The 12,348-nt window shown below is 44.1% G+C and overlaps 1 protein-coding gene across 7 annotated transcripts in view; it reads right to left on the reverse strand.

The window, feature by feature from the left end:
* Positions 1–394: 394 nt before the first annotated feature.
* GPR161 (G protein-coupled receptor 161) overlaps positions 395–12,348 on the reverse strand; it is a 12,545-nt gene continuing 591 nt past the window's right edge. The window contains exons 1-8 of one of the 7 annotated variants that reach the window (XM_026844213.1): positions 11,914–12,311; positions 11,230–11,263; positions 11,016–11,122; positions 10,507–10,918; positions 9,269–9,993; positions 7,680–7,784; positions 4,913–5,032; positions 395–3,036 (exon numbers count right to left, since the gene is read on the reverse strand). In XM_026844213.1, coding sequence (XP_026700014.1) covers positions 2,786–3,036; positions 4,913–5,032; positions 7,680–7,784; positions 9,269–9,993; positions 10,507–10,874 — 1,569 coding nt within the window. In that variant the 5' untranslated portion in view covers positions 10,875–10,918; positions 11,016–11,122; positions 11,230–11,263; positions 11,914–12,311 and the 3' untranslated portion in view covers positions 395–2,785. Of the gene's footprint in view, positions 3,037–4,912; positions 5,033–7,679; positions 7,785–9,268; positions 9,994–10,506; positions 11,127–11,229; positions 11,264–11,913; positions 12,312–12,348 lie in introns of those variants that run through there. The other 6 variants (XM_026844205.1, XM_026844180.1, XM_026844189.1 and 3 more) reach the window with 6 other exon arrangements.

The following is a 12,348-nucleotide window of genomic DNA, read 5'->3' on the forward strand; positions in this document are numbered from 1 at the left end:
GGCGGGCACGCTACGGGGGGGCGGGGCCTAGGGGGCGGGCGGCCTGAGGGGGCGTGGCCGCCGCCGCGGCGGCAGCCCTGAGCCGCCTCCCCGCGACCTCGGTGCGTGGGGCTGGTGGGTCGAGCCGGGCAGCACCTAAAAGCCCTTTTGAGTTGTTTTTCACCTGTCCGAGAGCTGCCGGGTCGATGGAGCGCGGGGACGCGCGGCTGCTGAGCGTCCTGCGGCGGCAGCCGCCGGCTTCTGGTACAGCCGCGCCCTGGGCAGTGGCCTGAGGGCTCGCCACGTTCATCCATGACGCTCAATATACTTTTTAAAGTGAAATATTTTAAAATAAATTTCAGTGGAAATAACAGCAGTGGAAACAAACAGCAGGGACCGGTAGAAGCTGGGCTTTTTCCTTTTGTATTTAAGGTGGGAAATACAATTTTACAAAACGTGTGCATTTCTTTATTACTGCTTTTGTTAACAACAATTCAGGTGAGATACTGACTCTGGTAATAACAGAATTATGGAAAGTTTATAACGTGTGTAACAAAAACATTAACAACATTTACACTAAATAACAGATTAGTGAAACCAACACTGACAGCCAAATCATGGTGTAAACTGGTGCAACGCCACTGACCTGCCTGAAGGCTGCATTTGGCTCAGCACCTGTGTGAAAAACGTGCTTTCACACGTGCCTCGGAATTTTTCCTCCTAATATACATCGTTTTCAGCTAGCACTGACCCCACCACAATGAATTCACACTCACCCATGCCCTTTTCACATCCAGCAACAACTTTGCTCGACTGGTTTTGAAGCTGGAATACGCAATAAAAGGGATGCAGATAAAACAAGTCATCTAAGGCAAGTATATACCTTAAGAAGTGCTGAGTACTATGAGCAACTGTGTAATGATCACAATAATGACCTCAGTGCAGGGCGTTTCCTGGCTAATACTGGGATTTTTAATTATTTTTCAATGATTGCCCACAGGTGCCAATTTATCTAACACACTAAAAGCAAAATATACAGCAGTGAGGGCCTCACTATTATTAGCTGTTTAATTCCTGTATTACACAAGGAGTCATCTTACTGGTGCTTAAGTGTTCTTGCTTTAACAGCCTGTTCTTAATCAGCAAACCACGTACTGAATTTTAAGCATGCAGTTCTATCCTACATGGGAATGTAACGGGATTCAGGCTAGTTCATAAAGTCAAGCTGCTTTGTCCAGAGATGGACATAAGCTTGTGCTGAACTGTATTTCTGAGTTGGGAACACAAATAGGATGTCTAAGCACAGTACTGGACAGAGGCTCTGCCTCAAAAATGGTTTGTTTCTGTGCCTCTGAACGAGTCATAATTTAACAAGCGTACAGTACACCCAGTTTTTGCCCAGATGGAAACGTCCTGCGCCCGATTCCCAAACATTCTACAGCAAAAACTTGTACAAACCACTTCTGGGGAAAGGTGGAGGCACGGGCGAGAACATGGAGTAAACAATGAAAATCCTTGGTCCTTAAATCCATTGGCTACTGACACCCACCCCCAAGAAATGACCCTATTCACTTACATCTCCCTCTCTGAGATAAGCAGTAAGGCAAGGCTGTAACCCCACAAAGGAAGGAAGAGGCCAGCCTGGGAAGGCACGGAAAGGTTCCTCAAGCCAGGCACACTTGTACAATCTGCCTCATCCCTCTTTTTGTCACAAACCTTTCCACCTTTGCAGCTCATTTCACTGCCAGCAGCTTGACTGTTGCCAAGCTTCCCCCTTCTTTGGCAAGCACAGCTGACCAACCTGTTCAGAAAGGCCTAACAAGATAACATCTGTACAGTGCTTAAGAACAGGCAAAGTGCAATAGAAGTGCCAAATGTTCTTATTTTAGAGAGTAATGAGTTAATACTCCAAGAAATATATGCACTGAGGTAACTATAGCTTAAATACTACATTCCCTCATGATTAAAAAAACCAAAAACCAACTTACAGAACTGCTCACTCTAGAAAAGATGAATCCTGAATATGAAGTGGTAATACCTTATTTATATTCTGTCAAGCTTAGCACAGCTGCAGAGTGCCCTTCTAGCAAAAGAAAAAACAGGGAAGTGAGGTTCTCAGAGAAACTTAAGAACCCTGCACTGATGATTTCCTCAAATAGCATCTTTGCAGTATTTCCAGCACAGGTCTGCTCCCACACACATCTAGAGAAGCTGGTGTCTCATAATGCAGGAGCAACGCACGGTCTGCTTGCAGATCTAGCATTCTGATGGCCAAACAGCCAGAAATACCTGCTAGCAAGGGTAAGTAGGACCATAATTAGCATGAGTTCTCAAAAAAGTTCAGGTTTTGCCCTTAGTGAAGTCCATGCTCCTCATTTGGGAGTCTGTGACTGTAAGGTTGTACGTAATATCCACTGCATGAGTTCCTATCAGAGCACTCCAGCTATCAAGTATAAACTGATTATCCTGGTGGTCAGAAAAGGATCAATGAATTAAACACTGCACATGCTTTTCCTTTTTCATTCCTGTATCGGCTTTGGCCAATAACGGACCCAAGATCCAACAGATTAATGATCTGGTCATTCCCATGCACTGTGTGGCAGATTTAAGACATGGCACAAAAGAGTCAACAGCACCCTAAACTGTAAACAAATGCTGATGTAAGTACCAGAATTCAGCTGGTTTTCAAGTGTTGAAAAAACACTTAAAATACCCTGACAAGGTGTCCTGGTTCTGTAGAAGCACTAACAGCTGTCATAGATCCCATTCAGTGGTTTCATTCTGCTCTCTTACTCCAATGCTCCTGTCAAATATTCCCTTCATCGATGCTCTGCAACTTAAGTCTCTTGTCAGCGTGGGGCCTGACACCACGCCGTGTGTTCATACTGCCTGCTGGCAGAGCCCGCACAGGGAACAACAGAGCTCCTGGTAAAGCATCTTCCCCAAACAAGCTGATTTTCACATCAGCTTCAATAGCTTTTGCTAAACTGGATGCATAACTGTCCAGAGATTTATGGACTTCGGCTTTTACGTGAAGAACAGAATTCTTTGCAGCTTCTGAGGAAAAAAAAAAAAAAGCAACATATCAGAAAACGAACAGTTGATCAGCATGGCTGCACAGCTGCTTGGAGGCCAGTATTTTGTAAAGGTATGATCATGCCTGGATCCTACAGAGCGCGTTTACCAACAATACCCAGGGTTCCTAAACCATCCTATGAACACAAAGCTTCAGAGGGACCTCGACAGGTCAAGCAGAGAATGATTACCTCCAATTCAAGTGAAAAAAAAGATCTGATGAAGCAAAGTGCTTATACACATTTAACTGTGAATTAAGTGTATCTCGAGTGATTTTTCTGAATCTGGACCAGCGCGCACAGGATTTTATTGGTCTGAATTTGTGCCCAACTGAAATCAATAGCCTGATTTCGGCTTACAACCCGGAGTCCAGGATTAGAGACAATAGGAATTGTCTGGCATCAGGCAAGAATTCATGCAGAAGACAGGAAGAGAACCCTCAATTTGTACTTCCTCTGCTGTAAGCATGACTTAGAGCCTTACAGGGATTCTGAAGTGCATTTGGACTAAGACCTTGCACTTCATTGACAGTTTAACAGCTATTTTGTACTATGTTTTAAGCCCAAACATCAGATGTTGTATTTATGCAGTCCCCAAATCCCAACAGCTTTTTCCAAGTAGTGATTAAAATCATCAGTCTGCTGTCCTTAGGCTTAAAATTGTTCCAGCCACACCGTAGGACACACCTCTACTTCCAGTGGGGAAGCTGTAGAGCTCTCCATGCCAGGAGAGGTTGGAGACTGCAGTTGCAAACAACAGTGTACTTCTTCCTAACCTTTTATTACCTTGGATACACCTTCTCTTCAGTGCTGATGTAGTTGCTTTTGTAGCTTTACCTCTCTACCCACCAACATGTTGGGCATCTGTAACCCCAGAGACATACCAGGTAGAATTGCTAAAGCTGTGGGGAACTTTTGCATCTTTTACTGAGCTGCACAAGAAGTAAGATGCCTGCCCCTATATAACCACTGAGAAAGATAATGGGAAACATATGGTAATGTATTTGTCCAAGGAAATAATCACCTCATGCTGGGAAGAGGGCAAAAATGAATTTTGCCAAGATGTTTCAAGGGAAAATTCCACAGAAAGAGTCTTCTCATCATTTCAGAATCATAGAAACCAGTCAAGTTTTACTATTACTTGATTCTAAAATACATTCTGCTCAGTTTTGTACTGTCTGCAATAATTTACTGTTTGGTAAATTCAGTTGTTATTATCAAGTCTTCTAGTCCTATTATTCCAACTATCAGCTTAAACTAACTTTGCCATATTTTACAGATTATCACAGCAGCACTTAGCTAGCACAGAATCAAGTGAGTTGACTGAAAAAAAGTGGTTCATCTATTCTCACCCCTATCTGCTGAGAAACATAATAAAGTAAGTGAAGTAAAGTAAAAAAAAAGTTAAGTGAAAGAATGAAATTATATTCAGACCATTGAAGTCTGTAAATGGAAGAATTTCAAGTCTGTGAATGACAAAGTTGAGAGAAGGCAGCAAATGAGAAACAGCGGGATAATGCAATTAAAGTACAAGGGCAAGAAAATGTATTCCCTGAGAAACACAAATCAGAATACAACAGCCACCAGATGAGTGGAGTTGCAGAGAGGATACTGCTGTGCAACATAAATGGTAGGTGTGCAGGAAAACACAGCTTTTAACTCTTGTCCTTGTCTGTTGCTAATTGAGAACTGGAGGAAAGACCTGACCTTACTTGCTGTTGTACTCATATGAATGGTCAGGTCTGTCAATGTGAACAGTGATCAGGTATGTTTTAAGGCAATTCTGAAGGTCCTGGAAGGCTTCCTGAGCAGGCAGTATTGTTGGTTCTGAGTATTTCCATACTTACACCTAAACCCACCTTTAATTTGCTCCACTTCATCTTCAAATGTCACTGAACTCCTCCTTCGAGGAGGACAGATGCAGTGTGGGGCATGAGGGCCATCTGAACTATAATCTTCAAGAAGCATTGCATCTGTTCCTGAAACAAAGCAAAAGTTCTCAAGCATGACCAAGTAACACTGGGATACAATATTTAAGTGGTGGCAAAAACTTTTCAGTCTATAACAGTTTCTGCAAAAGATGCCTAAACCCAGCTTTTATGAGTTAAATTTCAGCTCAAAATAAACACTTCACAGAAACTGAGGTCAGAGTTTTCATTCAGAGGATTTGGAAATCTTTTCTCATTAGCCATCTAAATCCTCAAGCAGCTCCAATATGCTCAGCTTCAGAGCTTATAATGTCAAGAGGACAGCAAAGGTGAAACCTTATCTTCAGTAAATAAAGGGTAAAATTGAGGGCAACTCCCCCCATTTCCTGGTGACCTCAGAGGCAGACGACCATAGCTGCCAAATGTCATGTTTGTAATCAGACCTGGATGGAAATCTGAACTGGAGAATTTTCTGTTCAATTTAGTTTGTCTCTAATAACCTATTTTGTCTTTCTTGAAGTGTATTTTAATGGGGAAAATTCCCTTGCTGGTTGAGAATTATTTTTGTCTGACGAGTCTTTTATCCAGTCCAATAATTATTTTATTTATTTCACTTCCCTGCATTTGCTTTGCACCTTTCCAATATTAAATAGCGTTTACAAGCACAATGAAATTAATCTTGGCATCTCTGAAATGCTTCCAGACACAGGCAAGACTGCAGCCTAGACTAGGGCACCCCTGCAGTGCTGGTCTCTGCTGTGTAAGGGAGAAGCAGAGCAAGTGCTTCAGCGAGATGCTAGGTCAGTGTGGAGTGAGCAGCCCTCAGGGAAGCTGCTGTCGGAGGACACAGCTTGCACACATTCCATGTGTGACACTTCACTATCAGCCCATTTACTCCTGTGATGTGACAACAGGCCTGGGACAGAGCCTTTCACAGGTTTCAGAACTCCTCCAGACAGTGGCTTCACATCCCTCTTCACCCACTTGGCTGCTTTTGATCGCCAAATTTATTCTTTTTGCTATAAGGACGTATTCCAGCACCCATTGTACAGGAAGTGAAAGACATCGCTGGGGACATACCTCTAGACAACATACTGCTCCATAGGTCTAGTCTTTGCTGACCATTTATTGTGATATAGCAAAGTGATAAAATTTTTAAGGCGAAACTCATGTGTTATGTCGTATGTCTACCTCCAGCACACAAAAGAGAGAATGAGCTGCTGCCCTACTGCACAGTCCCAAAAAAGCTAACCACCTTCTGTGCTGTTCTGTGGACCAGCTGGGTTTGAGGCTGTCTACTGAGCACTTACTGATCTCTACTGAGGTACCAGATCTTCCTCAGAAATCTAGTATGCAATGGGAGGGCTGCAGTAGGAAGAAAGAGATACTTTGTTCCACAGAGCAGAATTTTAGTGCATTTGAAAAAATGCACTACTTCAGTGCATTTTTTTCAAGTAAGGCTAGTAACAGGACTAGCCTCTTAATCTTACAGGGTGGATCTTCGTCCTTGGAATAACTGATCTTAAGGCAGCACTCCCAGCAATTAGGACTCAGATCTCACTTCATATTTTGTGTACAGCTGGCACCACTTGATTTTTCTTCATCTCCTACTACTTCACCTGTTTTTCATGACATGAAAAGCCCAGCTTCTGTTTACCAGGGCAGATAAAGACACAACTGCATTGCAGGCCATGGGATCGTGTACTGCAGTAGGCAGCACTGAGGAGGGACTAAGACTTCTTTCTGCTTTTTAGTTCCTCAGAGTAAAGGCATCCAGTGAAACAGTATTTCACAGGGGATCGATCACTGCACATCCATTCCCAGGCTACGGACTGTGCCCCCTCCGTAATAGTGGCACCTCTAACAGCATTCACTGTCAATTTAGCTTGTTCGGTTTGTTTAATCTGCTCCATACCATTCCTCAAAATATAACACAACCTCCTCTTAATCGAGGCAGGTTTACCAGGATGCTATTCTGCTTTATCACATACAACTGCAGAATACCCAAACAGGCATAAAACTACCAACGTAAAACAACTACCAAAATTAATCCTAGCTCCGCAGACTTCCTTTACGAAAATAAGAAACAAACCTCTAACAGCTGTCTCAAGAGCAGAAATACTCTTTAAAATAATTAGTGCAGTTAAGGAGTGGTAGTTGAATTAACTGCCAGAAGAATCTAACTGCAGTACTGGATAGAAAATTACTGGCAGAACTCTTTCCCCCATTTCCAAACCACCTTCAATTGAGAGATTGCTAGAGAGATTGTTAAATTAGTTATTAAACCATCCTGTTTATGTTTGTACTGCAGGATGAATGAGACAAACTGTGAAAGAGAAGCACATTCTCCACAGCACTTCGTTGTTCTGTTTCTTGGGGATACAGGGAAAGTGCCTGAAGAACAATAGAAACTAAAAGAGAAGGGCACAAAAGCAGCGAGTGCTGTTCCCAGGACACATTATCAAGGAAGGATCCTCACTCCTTAGAGTAAACAGTATTTTGCAAGTGAATATATTGAGAGCAAGGAAGGAAAAAACTAACTGCAGCAGTTTTGTTGTAACGGTTGGACCAGATGCTTCATGTCATCCATCCACCAAGAGACATCTGCGTGCATAAATACAGACTGTCCCACGGAGTTCTGCCAAGTTACAAGTGCAATCCTCTGCCCAAGAAAACAGAGCAAGAGATTTTTAGTTACCTGAATCCTGTGAGCAGCTGAAGCCTGTGTCTCCTGTGCTGCTGCTGTTTCCTAACGGCCGCCCACCTGCCATGAGGGCAGTGAGATGAGGAGATAGACCCAGATCTGCAAGAGTTTTGTTCCTGTTACACAACGAATGTTTAAGAGATCTGCAATAGTAAAAACCTCTTCCCGTTATACCCACTCTGCTGCCTTATTATTCTACATACAAAATTCACTTTGCAGATCCAGAGTGCACAGCATCCGGACTTCCCCTCTTAGAAATCCAGTCAGCAGCTTTCAGGTATCCTTGGCAGTCCTGCCATGTGGCCTGTCTCCTTCCTACCTGCACCATCTCCCTCCCACTCTTTTTTGCAATTGCATGCGTTTTATCAGCCAGCCAGGCTGCATATGGAGCACGTGCACTTACAGATGGGGATATTTGCCAGACACCTTCTAGACAGAGACAAACCTGGTAGCCACCAGCAGCTCTGACTGGCTGTTAGTGTGGCAGGAAGCTCAAGAGCAAGGCTGGCTGGCTGGCTTCTTTCAAATCCCCCTAACAAAAAAGGGATGAGATTCTAGGATTTTTACAAAGGTGCTGTCTTTGAATCACACTTCAAGATTCATTGTGGGTTTGGTTATGGGTTTGGTTTTTTTTTTTTCCTCTCCCTCTCAACCTTGAGCTAATACACCTGATAAATTTGAAGCTGTCAGCTTCTTGTTGCTTGTGAAGAGAAAGAACTTTCCTGTCTTTTCCCTCCCACCTCAGTTCCCAACGTATTCATCCATAGCATCTCCTGGACACAGGTTAGCCAAAGCTCCTGCAGCTTGTGAAGCGGCTACAGCTGCAGAACTCTCATTTAGATGGGTTCTGTCCCAGTGATCCCAGGCTGCAGAAAATATAATGGATGCCTTGCTGCTCTCTCCTTCTTTCTGCATTTCAGATCTTCCTTCCCCATTAACTAACTTTGGTTCCTGCCTCTGCATGAAATGTCATAAGGGACCCCATGAAGATGTCCCATTTCTCGATGCTTCTGAACAGGACTAGGAAAAATATTTTAAAAATAAAAATTAAAAAAACACAGAATTTCATTGCATTGTTACTTTAAAAAAAAACAAACTCTGGGCAACTGAGGCTCTCAGCCTGCAACTTGGGGTGACAAATACTTCTACTACATAGTTCTACTTTGTTTATGATCTTTTCTTCATAACCATTAAGCCTAAAAACTGAATTTACACCAGTTTAACTTTAGTGCATCTCAAGGAGTTGCAGCATAAAGCCACTAATCAAAGAACGAGTGCTGCAAAATGCACTGTGGCAGTGCTGAAATCGGAGTAACGCAAAACAGTGGGCAGATGAAAGAAAATGCTTGAATGAGAAGAAAATAAATTATTTTTAACCTCATCACTATGTCTTCTCCGGCAGAGAAAATTTTACTAGAGTAGGAGGAGGTTAACTCTCACCAATTCTCCTTTCAAGTGTCTATGATAACCTGAACAAAAGGCTGCTGAAACCTCCAGAAACATCCCACTCTGTTTCCAGAAGAAGTTAAGCCTTGCCCTTAGGGGTGTTAAGGAAGAGTGCCTTTTGCAGGCATGCACCTTACCTGTGATCCTATTGGAAATGCTGAATAACCTGGATGTCCTGTGGCGCTGAACAAAGGACTCACGGTAATACCGATCCCCAAAGCACATTCCCAGTAGCTCCTTGCGCACTGTCTTGTTCCACAGTCCATAAATTAGTGGATGGCAAATGGCACTGGAAAAGGACAACCACGTAGCTAATGTCTCCAAGGCTGGGGAAATACTGTTTTTTCCCCAAAGTGCCTCTGAGGTAATTACTACCATGTAAGGCCCCCATGTAATGACGAAAGCACCGATGACAACCAAGATGGTGATGAAAGCTTTGCACTGGTTGGCTGAGTAAACAACCCCTTGGAAAGCATTCCTTCGGCTGCCAGACGAAGACGTGGAGGTGCTGGAGTTCTTCCTCCCGTTCCTCTGGGAGTCCTCCTCCACGATGATGACGCTGCCACAGTGGATTTTGCGGGCCTTAATCCTTGCCACGCGGAAAATGAATCCATAGCAGATCATCATGACCACAAAAGGCAGCAACGCGCACCAGATCTGCCAGAAGGCAGTGTAGCCAGCCTCTTTATGCCAGGCCGCCACACACATCCACTTGAACTGGTCAAACTCCAAGGATGACCAGCCAAAAAGGGGAGGGAGGCAGCCAATGAGGGAATGTAGCCACACATACACAAGAGCTACCACCGCTCTGTTGCCTGTTATCTTCATCGGGTAAACCATCGGGTACAGCACAGCATAGTACCTGGTGGACAAGAAAAGGAGTCAACAGAAGCACAAAAGACGCACAATAAAAAAAAAGAACGTATTTTAATGATGTTCATATCTAGTTCTCTTTCCTCCAAACCTCGAAGCAGGCTCAGGGACCCTGTTTATAAAACTTACATGTATAAATACATATCGTTGCAGCCAAGACTGCAAAACTTGGCTGAAGGCACACATGCAGCTATGAAATCTGTTCCTACGTGTGAGTGCATGTTTAGGTATAATATGGAACTTAAAGTGACTGCCTCTTGTTTCTCAAGTAGTATGTTATCATACCACCAAGAGCTTTAAAAAACTCTAGATGCCTGTCTGCATTCTGCATTACTGATGACATCACTTCTGTATCATTTCACAAGGGGCTGAAGGAAAAATGACACTATAACGGTATGCGACGTTATTCACTGCAGTGCTTCTCAACTCTATGAGCAGCCAAGGAGTTGCTCTGGGGAATGAGGAGGCAATTCATTATGATTCAGTAGAGAGAGCTGCTTACCGGTCTATAGCTATGAGTCCGAGTGTAAGCATGCTGGCTGAGCTGATCAGCATGTAGACCAGGGCTGAGAAATTGCACCAAACAACTCCGAAGATCCATTCCCGCCTGATGGAGCTGGTGACAACAAAAGGCAGCACCAGCACAGAGAGTAGAAAGTTGGAGAGGGTCAGGCTGAACACAAACTTGTTGCTCAGCGTGAGAAGGTAAGACTTCCGATAGAGCGTGACAACAATCACCAGGTTGCCCAAACAGATGAAGATAGCAATGACGATGATAGCAACGGACTCCGTCACTCTGACCGCCCCATCGTCGTGCGTGGTAAGGTTCCTCAGGCCCTTCACGTTGCTGAGGGAGGAATTGCTGCTCATGGTCAGAGCGTGCAGAGCTGGAGCAGCCAAGACATGCTGAGCAGCTAGAAGCAGAACAACACTCAGAAACATTCAGGCAAGATTTTTTCAAACCCTCTCCAAAGACTGGAGGCCCTTTTGCCTGCGTTAATTAAAATTTACCTGTAGGATGCAGGAAACCATTTTAGAAGGGAAAGCGAAGGGGCAGGAAATTGCCTGTGGTCACCAAAGAGGTCAATGACAGAGCCAAGCCTAGAACAGGGAAGAAACTATCTGAAAGACAAAAAGAGGTGGAAGGGGGTAAACAAGGAAGAAAATTAGCACATTTTACTTTACAATTTTCTAAGGATCTTACCTGTTTCTAAGACATACTTACCAGCTGTGCATCTCACTCAGTCCCTTCATTTAGGCTGTGAAGAAACACCAAGAATGTCACTGTCAGTCTTTGTTTCTCTAATTTTAAAAAATCACTTAAAAAAAAACCCTGCTTGTTTATCCTGCTTGCTACCTTGTATTCTGCCTATGCAGCATTCAGTGGTGGCCTGCAGATGCCTGGCTAGTCATACCCTGCTGTCTTTTTCTTAACAGTCACTAAGCAACATTCAAGGACTCAGGGATCAATGCACATCCTTTCTCAATACTGCTTCTCCATGTTCATAAGCACCTTAGCTACAGCAATGACTCTACTTTATTGCCAGTACCAAAAGACTGGGGGAACTGGCTTTCTGTACATGAGGTTCGTGCATTAAGCTGAAGTCTATCCTACAAAAATGTTTTTGTTTTCTAAAACCTTGGTATTTCTCCCAATTTCTCAGCAGCCTGCTCCCTGCTGACTTCAACAGGCACTCCTACCTACTTCATTCAATCCTTTACCCATCTGCAGGCCAGCATACTGAAGAAAAAACACCACCAAAAAGCATAAATATGCAAACCAGAAAACTAAAGAGTCTACCAATTAACAGATTAACATTTTGGGGAAACTGGGAACTTGGGGAAAGTTCTATCAGCTAACTCTGTGACTGTGCCCACCCATGGCTCCCAAACAGCTGGGACTACTCACAGAAACGCTTCATCTGCTCGGCTGCTGGGGTCTTAGGCAGAAACGTCAAGCTGGATAGCTGAGTCTTTTCCATTTTTATCTGTGCTTTCCTAAGAGCATAATTAAAGACATTACTGGGCCATGCTTGGTGAGACATCACTTGGCTCTTCTGTAGCCAAGCTATCTGATGACTGTTTGCAAGTGTTTCCCCTCAAGTTTGTTTCTCAACATGCTTGCACCACCTCAGTGAGCCCTTTCAAGACTTTTTGGACTGGTGCAGGTTTTGGACTGTTGCAGCCCGAGGGCCGACAGTAGCGGCGCCGGAGCCATCTGCTGCTCGCCGTCCCCTCACGGCCCTGCTGCACCCCGCGGCGAGGACAAGGCCGCCTCCGGGAGCGGGGGCACGGCGGGGGGGAGCATCCCATCCCATCCCATCCCATCCCATCCCATCCCATC

The sequence above is a fragment of the Athene cunicularia genome (genome assembly GCF_003259725.1).
Source record: "Athene cunicularia isolate RWA chromosome 1 unlocalized genomic scaffold, athCun1 chr1_part1, whole genome shotgun sequence".
Lineage (NCBI taxonomy): Eukaryota > Metazoa > Chordata > Aves > Strigiformes > Strigidae > Athene > Athene cunicularia.